The sequence below is a fragment of the Lathamus discolor genome, chromosome 2, assembly GCF_037157495.1.
Source record: "Lathamus discolor isolate bLatDis1 chromosome 2, bLatDis1.hap1, whole genome shotgun sequence".
In the NCBI taxonomy this organism is placed as follows: Eukaryota; Metazoa; Chordata; class Aves; order Psittaciformes; family Psittacidae; genus Lathamus; species Lathamus discolor.
The window spans coordinates 82,031,128-82,046,808 of record NC_088885.1 but is presented as its reverse complement, the minus strand read 5'-3'; the positions used below and the strand labels follow the sequence as shown (position 1 = coordinate 82,046,808).

Sequence of the window (15,681 nt, the reverse complement as noted above, 5' to 3'; positions counted from 1 at the left end):
GAACACTGCCAGGGATGGAGCATTCACAACTTCCCTGGGCAACCAATTCCAGCGACTCACCACCCTCACAGTAAAGAAATTCTTCCTTATAGGCCCCCCTTCAGATACTGGAAGGCTGCTATGAGGTCTCCACGCAACCTTCTCTTCTCCAGGCTGAACAGCCCCAACTTTCTCAGCCTGTCTTCACACAGGAGGTGCTGCAGTCCCCTCATCATCCTCGTGGCCCTCCTCTGGATTTGTTCCAACAGTTCCATGTCCTTTTTATGTTGAGGATACCAGAACTGCACACAATACTCCAAGTGAGGTCTCACAAGAGCAGAGTAGAGGGGCAGGGTCACCTCCTTCGACCTGCTGGTCACACTCCTTTTGATGCAGCCCAGGATACGGTTGGCTTTCTGGGCTGCAAGCGCACACTGCCGGCTCATGTTAATTTTGTCACCAACCAACACCTCCAAGTCCTTCTCTGCAGGGCTGCTCTGAATCTCTTCTCTGCCCAATCTGTAGCTGTGCCTGGGATTGCTCCAACCCAGGTGTAGGACCTTGCACTTGTCATGGTTGAACTTCATAAGGTTGGCATCAGCCCACCTCACAAGCATGTCAAGGTCCCTCTGGATGGCATTCCTTCCCTCCAGCCTATCAACCAAAGCACACAGCCTTGTGTCATCAGCAAACTTGCTATACACTATATACTATATATATGGCAGTCTATATACTGCCATGAAACAACCAAGCCTCAACAATCAAGCTTTATAAAAAATGCTTCAAACTATGACTTATATTTAAGTTTTGCTTTATTCTGAAGAACTGAGATGTATCAAATACCAAAATCTACAAATGGAGTACCAGGGAAATCATCTCCTTGTAACATTAGACCTTACGCACAATAACTAAAGATCTTCTACACACTATCCAGAGTGTAATCATTAGCACTTGATGTTTAAAACATGTCAGTGGAAGCTTCTGCCTAGTGTGATGCTCTTGATGCAATCAGAATCTATTCATCAACAAAGCAAAACATGCAGAATCTATTCATTTTAAACAAGACCAAATAGAACTAATGGAAGAAAACTATACAGAAAATTCTGATGTAACTCAAGGCTGATAAAAGTGCCATCAGCAGATAGAACATCTTCTATCTGATTACTGAACTACATTTACAAGAATGATTTTAGGGCCCTCAGCCACCAGCTAAGTAGTTCCATCAGTGATAAAACTAATACGAACTGAGAGATGCCGATTACTGAAAAGCAAAAACCTTCCCAGGCAGAGCATTGTCTGTCAGCTCACATTAAAAAGATAGTTCATTTATAACTGGACTCTCCAAAGAAAGGAAATTTGCGTTGATGAAAAAAAATAATTCTGTATTGTACAAGATGCACTTAAGCAATTGATAAGCAAAATGTCTTTGAGGTTTCAGGTTATTCTCTTGCTGAATTCACAACTCCTTGTGACTTCGAACTGTTTTGCAAGCAGAATTTTTCAGCTGTTTCCTATTCCAGAGATTATTCTATGATTCTATGTGTTTCAGAACTGCCACCATCAGAGTGATAAAATTATGCAGTAATGTTTCATATCCTTCCTCCTAGAGTTTGTAATATTTTGGAAAAGTGTAGTTCTTCTGTTGATAATTTCTTTGAAAGTCACCTGTATTTAGAATTAGTACCGAAAAAATACCCACAGTTAATTCATTTAAGCAGATATATTTAAAACCTCTAAGTTTTAAATATGTTTCTGAAGAGTTTTTAAGGGGGACAAATCCTGTATATCTCACTCCAGATGTGTATCTAATGAACACTGATCAATCAAAGCCAGAACACTATGATCTTTTAAATATATACAATAAAGCATATTTCTAAATAAAACAAATAATAAAAGTAACAATCAGATGTGCTTCCCAGCATGTTCTCAAGTCAAGTACTCATACAGTTAAAGTCAGATTCAAAACTTGCAAGTATGGTAATGGAGAAAAGGTAACTAACCAAAAGAAAGTCTGCAGTTTGGCTGAGGCTCAACCTGTCCCAAGGTTTATACACTTGATATATGCAGTTTTGGTTAGCACTTTCCTTGAATTCAATTCTGAATGTGACAAGCCTCAGTTAAGTCTCATTTAGCATTCCGGCTAATAAGGAAATTGAAGAGAAATTTAACTGAAAATCATGGCATAAAAAGAAAAGAGAAGAAAAATAAACAATGAAGTTATTTCTATTACTGCAATACTCTCATATTATTATATTACTTCACGATGCTAACATGGCCTATTTTAGATCATCTACCCTTTTGTTCTGTATTACTAACATACAGCTACCATTCCTTTGCAAAGGGTTTAATTATACTCATTAAGAAGAAGTAAAAACACAATGTTACAGTCATAACTGTGGCATAGGAATCCTATGTAAGGAACGATACAGCAAATGTTCATACTTTACAGGTCTTTTTCTAGGAGGAATAGTTTCTGTTAAAATGATACATGTTAAAATACATCTTTTTAATTTTGCTTTGTTAAATGAGTATTCATTAAATGTGAAATGATGTTTTGTACTTTTCAATGTTAATTTTTGCAACTATTAGAATCCCTTCAAATGTATAGAATGTAACTTTAGCATTTTACATTTCTTCCATTTTTGAAAAAAAAAATAAATTAATAGAGTTGTGCCAATGTACGTTTCTGCCTGACAGCTATTTTAATATCCAAACCTTTCAATTCAAAATAAAAAAGGCCAGTTTGTGAAAACTGATATTTAGGGATCCATTTATCTCTGAGTTTGCAAGAAACAGGATACTTTTTCTCTAACTATTTCAGTTGCTGTATTTGTTCAAAGATATGCCTTACCTTTTGCCTTTCCAATACTTAGGAAGTATTATATAGTGATGGATGCAATGAAAATTCTGTGGAACATAAAACCAAATATACCTTATTTAAGGCTGTGTTTCAAAGTCTTTGTTTTTATGTCTTGGTGAGGAAGAGAGAAAATATTCATTTCTATAAAACTTTTAATGATCTTTCTTACAGCTTGTCTAGATTTTACATAATGTCTATTGCCAGGGAGATTTTTTTTTTTGGTCTTTGTTATTGTTCATAAATCTTCTCATTCAAGCAGCGTAATACATTTCTTGGGGGATGTACCTGTAGCTATCAGTTCATTATGTTCTACAAGGGCTCATGCAATGTCTGAGTCCAGATTATAATATTCTTACTGGCCTTGAGCCAATTTACAAAGAAAAATACAATTACATTACAGAAGACTTTTAAATAAATTGTCAACTGAATTCAGAATTGCTACAAGACTCCAGCTGCTGTGTCAAATCAATGTGCACCCAGTGAGCTGAACAGAAATGAACTTCCTAGTAGTGTTCATATTAGGATATTCTAAAATTATCCCAGCATATATTTTTCATATATGCATGTGAGAATATTCAGTTTGACATCAACATCAACAATTCATTTAACTAGGATATAGCAGACCTGTCCACAGCTCAACAACAGTGAGAAACAGCTTAGGTTTTGACCATCTGTAAAGCATAGAGAAAGAAACAAAACAAAACCAAAATAGATATGTATGGAAGCAGCCAAAGGCATGCTGCGCTGGATTAAATTTTTTTACATGTTACCTTTTGGCGTTGTCTACCATGGGAACAATGTCATTTAATTGTGTGATCAAAATTGCACACTTATTGAAATATACATTCAAAAAGGACTGCAGAATAGCCCACATATGACAAGAGAATTCCTTTGTCACCCATCTGTTACACAGTGTTTAATTGAAAAAAATCTTCACTGGTTGCAATATTCTAGCTGTGCCATCTCTGCGTTTCATCTGAAAACACCGAAAAAATTAAAAACGTTGGTGAACACAAACACTTCCCAAGCTGCCTTCCCCCCATGAATTTGAATATTAATTGTATTTCACAAGCAGCTTCATATTTCACTGAAAATCAACATGATTTTCAAATAATTTATATGCTGAAATTGTACATACTCTGAGGAAACCTGGGTGGATTGTCGTTGACATCAGTGAGTGTGATATTTACAGTTGTTGACCCCGACAGCCCTCCGACCTGCCCAGCCATATCTTTGGCTTGAATGACAACAGAATAATGCTCTCTGGCTTCCCTGTCCATGTTGTGCAAGGCAGTCCTGATCACTCCTGTGATGGAAAGAAAACAAACAAACAAAAGAGAGATCAGGGTTAGCTTGTCTGAATAAGAGGAAAGGCCATGCATAACCTTTCTTTCCAGGGAAAGTGGATCATGGTGGGTTTTCTGGAAGTACAAAGCTTTTCTAAAATCAAAGTAAGCCAGTTTAGTTGTGTCTTACATAAATGTATGTAAATATGTATGTATATAAAATAAAAAACAAACAATGCCAGATGCTGCTAAATAATCAACTTAACTGAGGATATGAAGAAATTAAAATCATATCTTAAACCAACTAAAATAATATAATTAATCCAAATATAACATTCCTGACAAGAATGTAAATTTTCAAACTTCCAGTATTTTCTCATACATTATAACTGATTAAATAGCTACCTAACATTAATGGGAACTCTTAGCCCACTGAACAAGACACAAATACCTTTTTAAAAGAAGTTAATTTCTAGATTAAAATATGACTTCCCTATTAAAACTACCCAAAAAGCTAAACTTTCTTATTTGACAAATCTCAAAAAAACTATACTTTCTTATTTGATACATCAATCATATACATTTATGTTCATAAGTGTAACTTACCTAATACTTGTCTGTAAAGTGGAAGATAAGCTATTATTATTTTTATTACAGTACAAAGAACAAACCAAACCTAAGTGATCCTAAAATTCTATTAATTTTTATCCATCAGCAGCAGAATTGTTTTTTAGCATGTAATCAATTACATTTGCAGAAGCAAAGATTACAACAAAGGAGGAACAATCAACTCTGTGGGCTCAGTTTCAGTTATGGGGCGTTTTTCATTTATGATGATGCCTGTAAATTAGGCCCGGCTACTTTTTCTGATCACAGTCCAACAGAAACCTCATGGAGTTCAATCAAGGGAAACATCAAGTCATGTGCCAGGGAACCAGTAAGTGCTGTGGACAGAGGAGCTGGGAAGCAACTTTTCAGAAAAGGACCTCAAGTCAGAGGTCCTTTCAGAAAGGTCTTCAAATTGGACATCAGCTGACAAAATGCCCTCGCATCAAACAAGGCCAACAGCATCCCAGGCTGCATTATGAAAAGTCATGCTAGCCGGTCAACGGAGGGGATCCTTCTCTGCTCACCACTAACAAGGCCACATCTGGAATCCTGAATCCAGTTGTGGGCTCACCAGTACGGTGAGTATCTATGTCTTACACTAAAAACATTGACAGACTGGAGTGAGTTACATAGAAGTAAATAAATATGTTACATGCCAAAGGTATTAACATTGAATTTTAAAAAACCCTAGGACTTTAGCATAACTTGGTTTTCATTTCAAATATGAAAATAATATGAAATGCTCCAGCAGTTTCTTTTAAAGTAGGAATTGCCCTTGAGTATCTTCAGTATACTTTGCAGGGGATCCTACACATCCGCCAAGAAGACAGGAAGTTAACATTAAGGAAGATATCTCCCTGTCTAAAACAGTGAGGAAAGAAACTGTAAAATAAAACTGTCAAAGGCTTTTAAAATCTAAACGCAGCTTTAATTTCACCTTGAATTTGTTAGGCAGAACTGCAACCCTGTTAACTGACTACTTTTCAGCTGTGTTTCCAGTATTTAGTCACCTTTATTAAGAAAGTAAAGCAAAAAAAAAAAAAAAAAAAAGAAAAAGCATATTAGGCAAAGAATTTTTAACAGAAGTTTGACCGCTATGTCAAAAATCACATGAAACATGTGCCTAAATTTATTCACCTCTAAATCACAACAATTTGGGGATTTTTTTTTTGTTTGTTTGTTTGTTTCCTGTTGGTTATTTTTTTTTCCTCCTGATAATTTGTGTGGAATTGTGTGGAAAACACATTTTATAATTTGAATTTATCTTCCCTGACCATGGATGATGAGAAACCTAACTACAGTTTAGGTGAGATTTTATCACCACCTTTTCTAATGACAGCTTTTTTTTCTTCTCTCCTCCTCTTCCCAGATTTACATCATGCTGGTGATTCATACATGATTGACTAATATACCCACATTATTGTTCAATGACACCTCCAAGTTAATGAGACAAGAGTTACTGTGGAATTACAAAATATCTTCAGTTAGAAGGGATCAAATCCAACTCCCTGCTCCTCACAGGACTAATTAAAACTAAGCACCATCCTGATAGTCTTATAATTAGTCCTGCAACATGTCTTTTACTATATAATATTAAATGTCATTATGTTCTTGCTTTTGCCCTCAGAGACATAAGCTATTTCCTCTGTACTGACAGTGCCTCACGACTTTTTGCAATCAGGATATTTCTTCATGGCGATCTTACATTTATCCTCAAAACATCACACAAAACTGACTGAGGAAAACATTGAGATGAAAGATTGATATGCCTACTACTGTTGATACTAATTTTTGTTCCTTTTACCCAAAGCCTCTGTATTTGAGAAAGCTCTGAAAATAAGTTTATTTTTGGCAAGTTGTACATCCTTCTCCATTCAGGCTCTCTGAAATCATTCCTGATATTGAACTGTAGTCAAACTCTCTTTTTTTCAAGATTTTCTTTAAGATACTTCTATGTGCTGTGTCATCTGACAATGTGTTATGTTGTCTTTGTTAGCATTCTGTGAAGAACTGTTCTATTTGCATGGGAGAAGAGCTACAACGGAAGGCACAACTGTAACTGAGACTAAAAATTGTGACTTTTTAATTCAAGTGCAGGCAATTATTAAGAAAATGTCTTCCATAGCCAAATGTCTTAGCTATCTGTTTACTGATGTATTTAACTATGTACTTACCTGACAGTCTAGTACATATCTTTTCACTTATACAAGATAAAAACTTAGTAACCACTGCAGAATTTTAGTCAGCTTTATCTTACAGACTATTCCTGCATGATGTGCGAATGGAACCTTCCCAGGATAAAACATGGCTCATTTTAACATTTTCTATCTAGTGGAAAAAAAAACAAACCAAACCAAAACCCCCAAACATCTCCACTTTAGTGACAAACTAGTTCGTCATGGGCACATTAACCCTTTTTTGTTTGGTAAATTCCCATCCTATTGTTGGATCATGAGCCTGGTCAATAGAGATTTTATGAAGGGCCAACAGGTAGTACTAGATCGCCCATATTCTAGATTCTTATCATGATCACAACCACTAAATGGTTCAAACACAATTTAAATTATCTATTTAACAACTAATTAAATGTGTGATTTTACTAATTACTGAGAAAAGTGAACTGTTCCAGATGGTAATTTCATTAATAATATTACTTTTACTTTGTGAATAAAAGATCTATTTTTGTCACGGCTTTGCTTTAGGATATGTAGTTAAGTTATCATTGTAACAATATTCTTATATATTATCTATATTGAAATATTTCAAAATCTACTATTATTCTACCTTGAAAGGATTAGACACATCCCTTTTCAGAGAAAGTATGGGTTTTGCATTTTGAGACAAAAACTAAGACAGTACAAGTCAGCAGATGCATTTATTTTTCTTAAAACTTCAAAATGAATTTCAAATTTAGAACTCCCAAGGCTTTGGCTTGGATTTGTGATATAGTTCACACTGTAACTGTAAACAAAATGTGCAATACAGACATCATGATCATACTCCACATTCTGAACACTCCTATAACAAAGATGTTTTTATTCTAGGCCTTTGAGTCACATTTGCTTTATATAATTAACCTTTTGCATTTTATTCCATTATAGGGACATCACTATACACTTCATGGCTAAAAGTCAAAGCACTATAGAAGAGAAAATTAGTAGTCAATTTTCTTCTACAGTCATGATTACAGTACTCAAAGACACTATGCCTTTTCTTAAAGAAATTATCATTGATATAAAATGCATGAATCTAACATTGAAAGACAACTGTTGTAATAAAATAGAAATTGCTGAAATACAAATAATATTTAAAAGAAAATAGTAAGGAGTTTTAAATAAGTAGGTTAGAATAGTGTTCATTCGGTATTAAAAGAAGAGGGGGATTAATCAGACTGATGATATTAAGATGGATACCTCCGGGGGAAACTTAAAACCCCCAAAAAAGCTATGCAATTTACTATTAGTAAATGAAGCCTTCTCAAAAATTCTCAATGAGTAACAGCCTGAATTTACAAAATGAACAAGTTTTGTGCAGAAGACTCCTGAAGTAAGGAATCTGAAGAAAGTTTTACTTAATGGGTGGAAAACAGACCTATTTATGTGGCAATGGCATGGATGCCAAATATAATTACAGAACCTTTCACTGTTTTCACAATGCAAAGCATATTCAAATGAATTATATTAAGAATTTGCTGCCATGCTGCATCCCAAAAAGCAGACAAACCCCTCAAATATGCCATATGCAACTGCTGCAAATTAAAGGAGTATCTGGCATAGAAATATCACTGCAAGTGGTGGCTCTATTTGAGCAGGAAGTTGCATTTTTTTTCTTGCCAATAAAGTATACATATACGGATGCCAGGTTTGCCAGCTCTGTTTCGGTTAGTATGGTTAAAGTTTTTTATGAAATATTTCTCTCAGCCTCATTTGGGCTGGTTTAATCTGCAGAACATTATTATCAGGGATGTTTTTCCACTGAAGAATTGTACTCGTCCCATCAACTTCAGATTGCTGCTATTTCCAAATCACTATGGTATAGAAGAGATATCTTCTGGATTTAGTGATAGTGGATTGTTGGTTTATTCCACTGTGCTGTCATTCCTGTAAACATCAATATTTCACACTGACTTAGACATCTGCTTCAAACTTTCAAGGTAATTTACCATTTAAACAAAACAGATATTTTTTTGGTGCAGATGTCATTATCTAATCACAACCCAAACTCTTTTAGCAACCCTATGTCCACTGTGGCTCTGTATGGCTGAAAAGTGTGAGGTGTCCCTGCCCATGGCAGGGGGGTTGGAACTAGATGATCTTGAGGTCCTTTCCAACCCTAACTATTCTATGATTCTATGATTCTATGAAAAGGTAAGGCGTCTGTTCATTTGTTCTGTTGAGCTGTACAGACATGGTTCTAACAGCCTGCTGACCTCTGTGGAGGCTGGACTAGAAACCTGAGTTTACATTCACAACTTCAGTGGGATCTGGCAGGCTGTATGGCTGCAACTTGAAGTACTGTCAAGAAATATTTTTCTCTGTGTTTAAAAGTAGCAAAGAAGAGTTAATCATGATGAGTAAAACAGTTATGAGATAGTAGTACAGGCAGGATGGAAACAGATTTAAGCAGAAACAACAGAATGAGGTGCTGCTGTCACAGTAACAATAAAGTAAAATACAGGGCCATTCAATTAAGTTGCGTTCAGTAAGACATACAGCATCAATTCTTTAAATATTTTCTATCCAAAGGAAACCAGATTACATAACTATCTACACAAAACAGGAATGAACCGGACTGTAAGAAAAAAAGGGGTCCTCAGCTTCCAGAAATATTTTAAGATTCCCTAAAGGAAGTCAGTAGGGGGCAGCCATCACTTGGCACCTCAAGAGGTGGGCAGTAGTCACTGGTAGTCACTAGGTTTCTGACTAGGAAACTAGCTGTTTCTTTTTCTGTTTAACAAAGCAGCATTTTTTTCCCAAACACATTACATGGCTCTGCACCTAATTAAGTGCAGTGTTTATAAGCATTCATATCTTCAAAATTTAGACTCTTTTTGCATAACAATCCTCACTTTGGAAAGAAATCAAAGTATAGCTTGGATTTTTAGTATAATTTATGCAACCTGATATTTTCATAGGCAAAATATATTCTTTCAAAATATTAAGCTATGAAGTTTACTGGTGAATTCTGTCTCTAACAGATTCACTGTTAGAAGCCAGATGGGACCAACAGATCCCCTGCAGCACTGAGGCCATTAACTGAACTAGCATTGTACTGAACCTAGCAATCTGATTTTGGCTGAAGCACATCCTCCTGAAAGCAAGTAATTTTGAACTGAAGTGATGAAGAGGTAGAAGATGCCACCTAGTTCCATGACTGAATATTCCAGTCATTAATCATACAGCCAAAGATCTGGACTTTACGTGGTAGTGTGCACTTCCAATTTCAAATCACTGACTCCTGTTGCCCTCTTTCAGACCATTAGTTCCCAGTATTTCTTCTTATAAAGGTACTGCTATATTCTCATGAAGCTAACCTTTCTGATAAACTAAATAGTAAAAAACTATTCACTCTAAAGCCTTTTCTCCCACTCACAGAGTTATTTGCTCTTTTCAGCTTTGGAAAATTTAATAAAAATACAGACACAGGAAATTAATATTGGTATTTCAATAATGCTACACCCTCATCCCTAATCTTTTTGCAATATATAAGGAATACGTTTTAGGGTTGTATTGAGCTTTTTTTGGCTTATTTATGCTTTGGAAACTCATTTTGAGCTGCTTTTTGCAATGTATCTATCAGTTTACACAGCTAAGGGCCTCCTGGATATAGTCCCATCCCACTCAGTTCTAAGTGTAGGTCTTTGCTTTTATTGCACAGACTGGCACAGGTGATCAAACAATCTAATTTATTTTGACAGAATGCACTGTTCTTTATTAATCATTCTGCCATTTTTGTGTCTTCCAAAAATTTTATTAGCGATGGTCTTATGTTTACTTTTAATCCACAAAGACAGAAGTTGAATAGAGTTGGTTTTACACTGGTCCCTGTAGAGCACAGATGGAATATCTTCCTTTCATGATGATTCTGCCTTGATGACAACTTTTTGCAAACTTCTTACAGTATATTTACCTATTTACCTTCCTTGGTGAGAAGGGACAACACTATTACACAAGACAAACAAAACAAATAAGTAAAAAGGAGATGCATTCAGTAACCTGTCAATACAGCAGATGGGAATTAAGTACAGGAATCTTCTCCAAGGAAATCCTATTTGAGAAGAATGAGCTTAAAACTATCTGAAAACTACATATACGAACAAGCTTAGAAATACCACTCTTAAAATAAAAATAGTATTGACCCCTAGTATCAAACATTGCTTCTTGTAGTACCACTTACCTTCTGGCCTACATAAAAATGTATTTAATCTATAGCTTGAATGAAAATGACAAAATAATAGACAGCTGAATTTTGAAGCTGCTAATATTTCACTCATAACCCAAAGCTCCTTATTACTTCGTTCATAATGGAAAGAAAAATAAAGATGAAGCCACAGACTTAACTTCACATTTCTCATCTGTTATTATTAAATTATACTTTTATGCAAATTAAACCTTTTGTATTTAATAAGTACATGACAATGTATCTAAATAATTGGAGATAATTAACACAGTTGCCTATTACAATGAATACCACTGTGGTTTCATTTCAGAGTATATCACCTTGATAAGAGGGCAAGAAAAGAGACAAAGACTATATGCATAACAAAAAAACCTTTCAAATAGGGTCAAAACGATGTCCAGCTAATTACAAAACTGAATGCAACATGCTATTTTGAAAAGATCCCACATATGGACAAAATTTCTGAAAATTGCTGATTGATTTAGTTACAACTGACAGACAAGATCAAGACATATATTTCAGATTATCTGTTAGTGAGAAAGCTTGCTTAGCCAGCAGACCAACTTATCATTTACATGGTGGTTGTGCTGTTTGCACCCTGTGATACTCATTTCATACTCATGAGCATCCCACTTTTCCACAGTGCTTCACTGACTCATGCATAACACATTAAGGACCATATAGCATAATTTATAATTGTTTTAAGTAGTTTACAGCACAACCTTTCTCAGCAGCTAAGTATCATTATTTGTAAAGTACAAATGAAATACAATGAGAATGGTGTCAATATGGAAATGCGAAACATTTTTCCATGTATCCTAGGTACTTGAATGTAACTATTTCTGCTCCACCTTTAAGATAGTGGTCATGCAAGCTAATGTCTGTTTAAAGCAAAATAGTTAAATTAAATGATCAGAAAAAAGACATTAGCAAAAATTTTTCATTTGGAAAAGGAAAGTACTTTAGTGATAGCTTTAGTCTATCAAAATGTCAATATATATATGTATGTATGTACGTTACAACAATTACCTTACAAATATAATTAACTGGTTTCCTTACATGTCTTTGAAAGAAAAAATATACTAGAAACAACATATTATTGTAATTATTTCTTGAAAAAAAATTAATTTAAACCTTAGCACTACTAACAGATCCCAATCTATGCGCACAATGAAAAATGTTAGTTCAAACTCTATATAGAAGAAAAGATGTCTAAAAATTGCACTTTTAATAAACAGAACGCTGACTAAGGAAACACAATAGATCACAAATAAATACCTTTTAATGCTGAAAATGTGTTTGTGGCAGCATTAAGTGTACGACAGTTTTTATGACTGACACAGACAAATAAATAAATAAATATTATGATAGTATATGGATTAAATTTAAAGAAAGCCTATAATAAAAATTCTGATATGTGTGTTCACAAACACTGTTTTCTTTCTGAGACCCAACACCCACAAAATCTTGACTATTAGGTGACATAATAGGTGGCTATTGACTTCTGTTGAGATTCATTCAGGATTTATTGACCTGAGAGTTAGATATCGATCTAGTCAGAGAAAAGATAAATCCCTACCTAGAGGTACAATAAATCTTACAGTTGGCTGTAAGACACAGAAGTCTATGTTTTTTCAGTGTTACAGGTGCACTGCTACCAAGAAAATGGCTACTGAATTAGTGGTGTAGCTTGTTAAAAAGAGGCACCCGCATACTACAGTAAATTAAAACGCATCACAATAAGGTTACATAAAACATAAAATATGACCATGACAGGACACACTTTTTTAAAGTTGTTTCTCTTTTTTATTTGAATGAATACATTATTGTGCAAGGTGGTCAGCCTCTGCTGTATGTATTAGCACTGAGCACCTCTTGATTTGAAACTGAGTCTTATCTGCATTTGAAATTCTGAATTTATAAACCACGTATTACAAACTTCTACGCTGGATTCAGAATAAAGGAAAAATAAAAAGTCAGAAGATCCACTTTCTGTTTCCTCTTCTTGCCTGTCATTTTCACCTGCAATCGTTGAAAAATGCAAGAATAGCCTTTTTTTGTACCTCCAGCTTTCAGTTATTTGTCTGAGAAATTAAGTAAACTTATCAATTTACAACTTGATTTCCTTGATCAATCAGCAACCAGTTTAGTAAACTACAGTAATCTGTATACCTCCTTCTGAAGAATGCAATATTCACACAGTTGCATAAAAAATGTACAAATGTGCCTTTTCAAGCTCAGTTTAAAACACACCAATTTGATTAGAGATTAAATGAACCTGTGTAATTGGGAACTTTAAAATGTCTCAAACCTTTATACAATTTGATTATGCATTGGCAAAACCACACTGTAGTATTTCAAACTTGCACTGAACCAACATTAACTGTTTAAATTTTCTAGAAAATTTCCACAAGGGATTTTTTACTGATTGGAATGACATGCTATAATATTTTAGGATACTACTGAAGGACAGTATTGAAAAACAGCATGACCAAAGATGAAGAATTGAAATACAGATTTCTTTACAGATGCGGTATTTTTGAAACTGCAACAAATCAAAAGTTTTTTCAAAATTTCATCTACTTTTTTTTAAAATAAGGTTTTCATAAGAATTGTATTTGCAATGAGTTTACTTGTAATTTGTAATTTCAATGTAAATTTACTTATAAATTGTAATTTCAATTAGTCTGGATAATGAATTTGAGATCTATACAGGGTAAAAAAAAAAAAAAAGCAGATATCAGCAGTGTCAGAGCACTTCTTCCTCTTTTCTGGGGTTTTACCTAGCACAAATAATTGCCTCATGAGAACCTGGAACAAATTAAAAAGTCAGCTTCAATACCCTTTATCTGTCCTTTCTAAAGGGCAGAAAGTTGTCTAAAATGATTTCTAATTTTTTCATTTAATATAAAAACTCCACAATAGGGTTACACAGACAAAAAATAATAGGGCTACCTTGATTCACAATTTGGTGCAAGAAGTCAGTGATTGCTTACCAAATGTATGTTCTAACTAATAATGCGAAGGTTCATTCACACTTACTCAAATGAAGCTGTGAAACAATCGCTAGAAAATAAACATTCAATAAAAGCAAGCAAGGCTGCCTTCCTTAACATGGCTAACTATTCCTGTAACTTTGGAATATGATTGGCAAATAAAAATATAAAATTATTCACTCTTCTGCTAATATTTAGGAGGAGTAAGAATGCTTTTAGAAGTTCATAACGAAGTAGGCTCTCTATTTAAAATCCAAACCTTCACGTTACTTAGGCACCTATCTCAAGGCTAAATTATTATTCTTGACCTAATTGTTCTTGAACACTGCCTCATGGGCTATATAAAAGTACCCCCTGTTTCTGATCATTATGAAAAAAACACAGATTCAGAGCAGTAAAACAGTACACCTAAGGTAATTTACATGTACCTACATATACATTATCTGATGTGTAAATAAAAATGAGCATTTCATCTCATGTACCTGTCAAAAACCTGTAAAAAATCCATGGTACCAGGAAGCCAGCCCCAAGGAACCCTAATAAGAGTGGACAGAAGATTTCCTTGTACAGATAATGCAGCAATTATGGCTTGCCATGTTTAGAAATGTCAAGTGTTTTTCTTGTCCACTCTTAAGATCTTCTTAAAGTAAATACATGATAGTGAGCAGGACCTCACATTGTTGAGTTTGATCTGGTATAAATCCACACACTTCAAATCAAGATAATGAAGCTATGTTTATTTACATTGGTAAAGAATCTTCTCTTTTATTTTTAGGCAAAAAGCTTCTTACCGCTATTAGGGCTAAGTTGTCGATCTAGAAATACAGCTGATGAGTTTTCACTCTGTAGGAGTTAATGGCGACGGGAGCTCCTATCAGGGAAGACCCTCTTACTTGAGCAAGGTTGCTGCTACAGCTCCTGAGAATCTAGCCAATAACTACACTTTGTTTATACCACGATGCTTCTAAAATCACAGTTGAAGAGTAAAACATATATTTGTGAATCCGTGTTTTAAGGTCAGGAACAGGAAACACAGACTGCATGCTTATTTGGGCCATTTGCTTCCTCATAGGAAAAGGCAATTCAGTTAAAATCTCTCCAACATACAACATAACAATTATAGAAAGAATCTTTATAAGCAGTGTACTTCTGCTAAAAAAACTCTCATGGAGAAACTCAGAACTGCATCTTCTGAGACAAGCTGTAAGTAAACCAACAGTGGGAGTGAAAGAAAAATATTTTGATTTCCTACAGTGCAGCTGTTGCAAATTAACTCAGACATTGAAAATTAAATAGGTCTAAGTGAGGAAATACCTACAAAGAACAATGTATTTCCTGGAGCTAGTACAGTTATTTGCAAAACTTAGTTGTTGTAACTCTCAGGAAAGCGAAAATCAAAATGAAGCATGCATATTTTAAGGTATTTCATATTTGAATAAACAAAATGGCTAATCTCTGCTTTATTTGAGTAACCCTGCTGGTTATGTTAGAAAACATAACTTCCAATATATAACTGACCAGAAAGTGGCAATGGTGCATAGTAGCTGCTTTA

General features: G+C 34.7%; 1 protein-coding gene across 6 annotated transcripts in view; it reads right to left on the bottom strand.

The window, feature by feature from the left end:
- The window catches only part of CDH18 (cadherin 18), a 409,491-nt gene that overhangs the window by 68,158 nt on the left and 325,652 nt on the right, over positions 1 to 15,681 (bottom strand). For 5 of the 6 annotated variants that reach the window (XM_065667566.1, XM_065667565.1, XM_065667567.1 and 2 more), the window contains exon 7: positions 3,978 to 4,145. The exons of the other annotated variant lie outside the window; for it this stretch is intronic. In XM_065667566.1, coding sequence (XP_065523638.1) covers positions 3,978 to 4,145 — 168 coding nt within the window. The remainder of the gene's footprint in view (positions 1 to 3,977; positions 4,146 to 15,681) is intronic. 6 annotated transcript variants of the gene reach the window in all.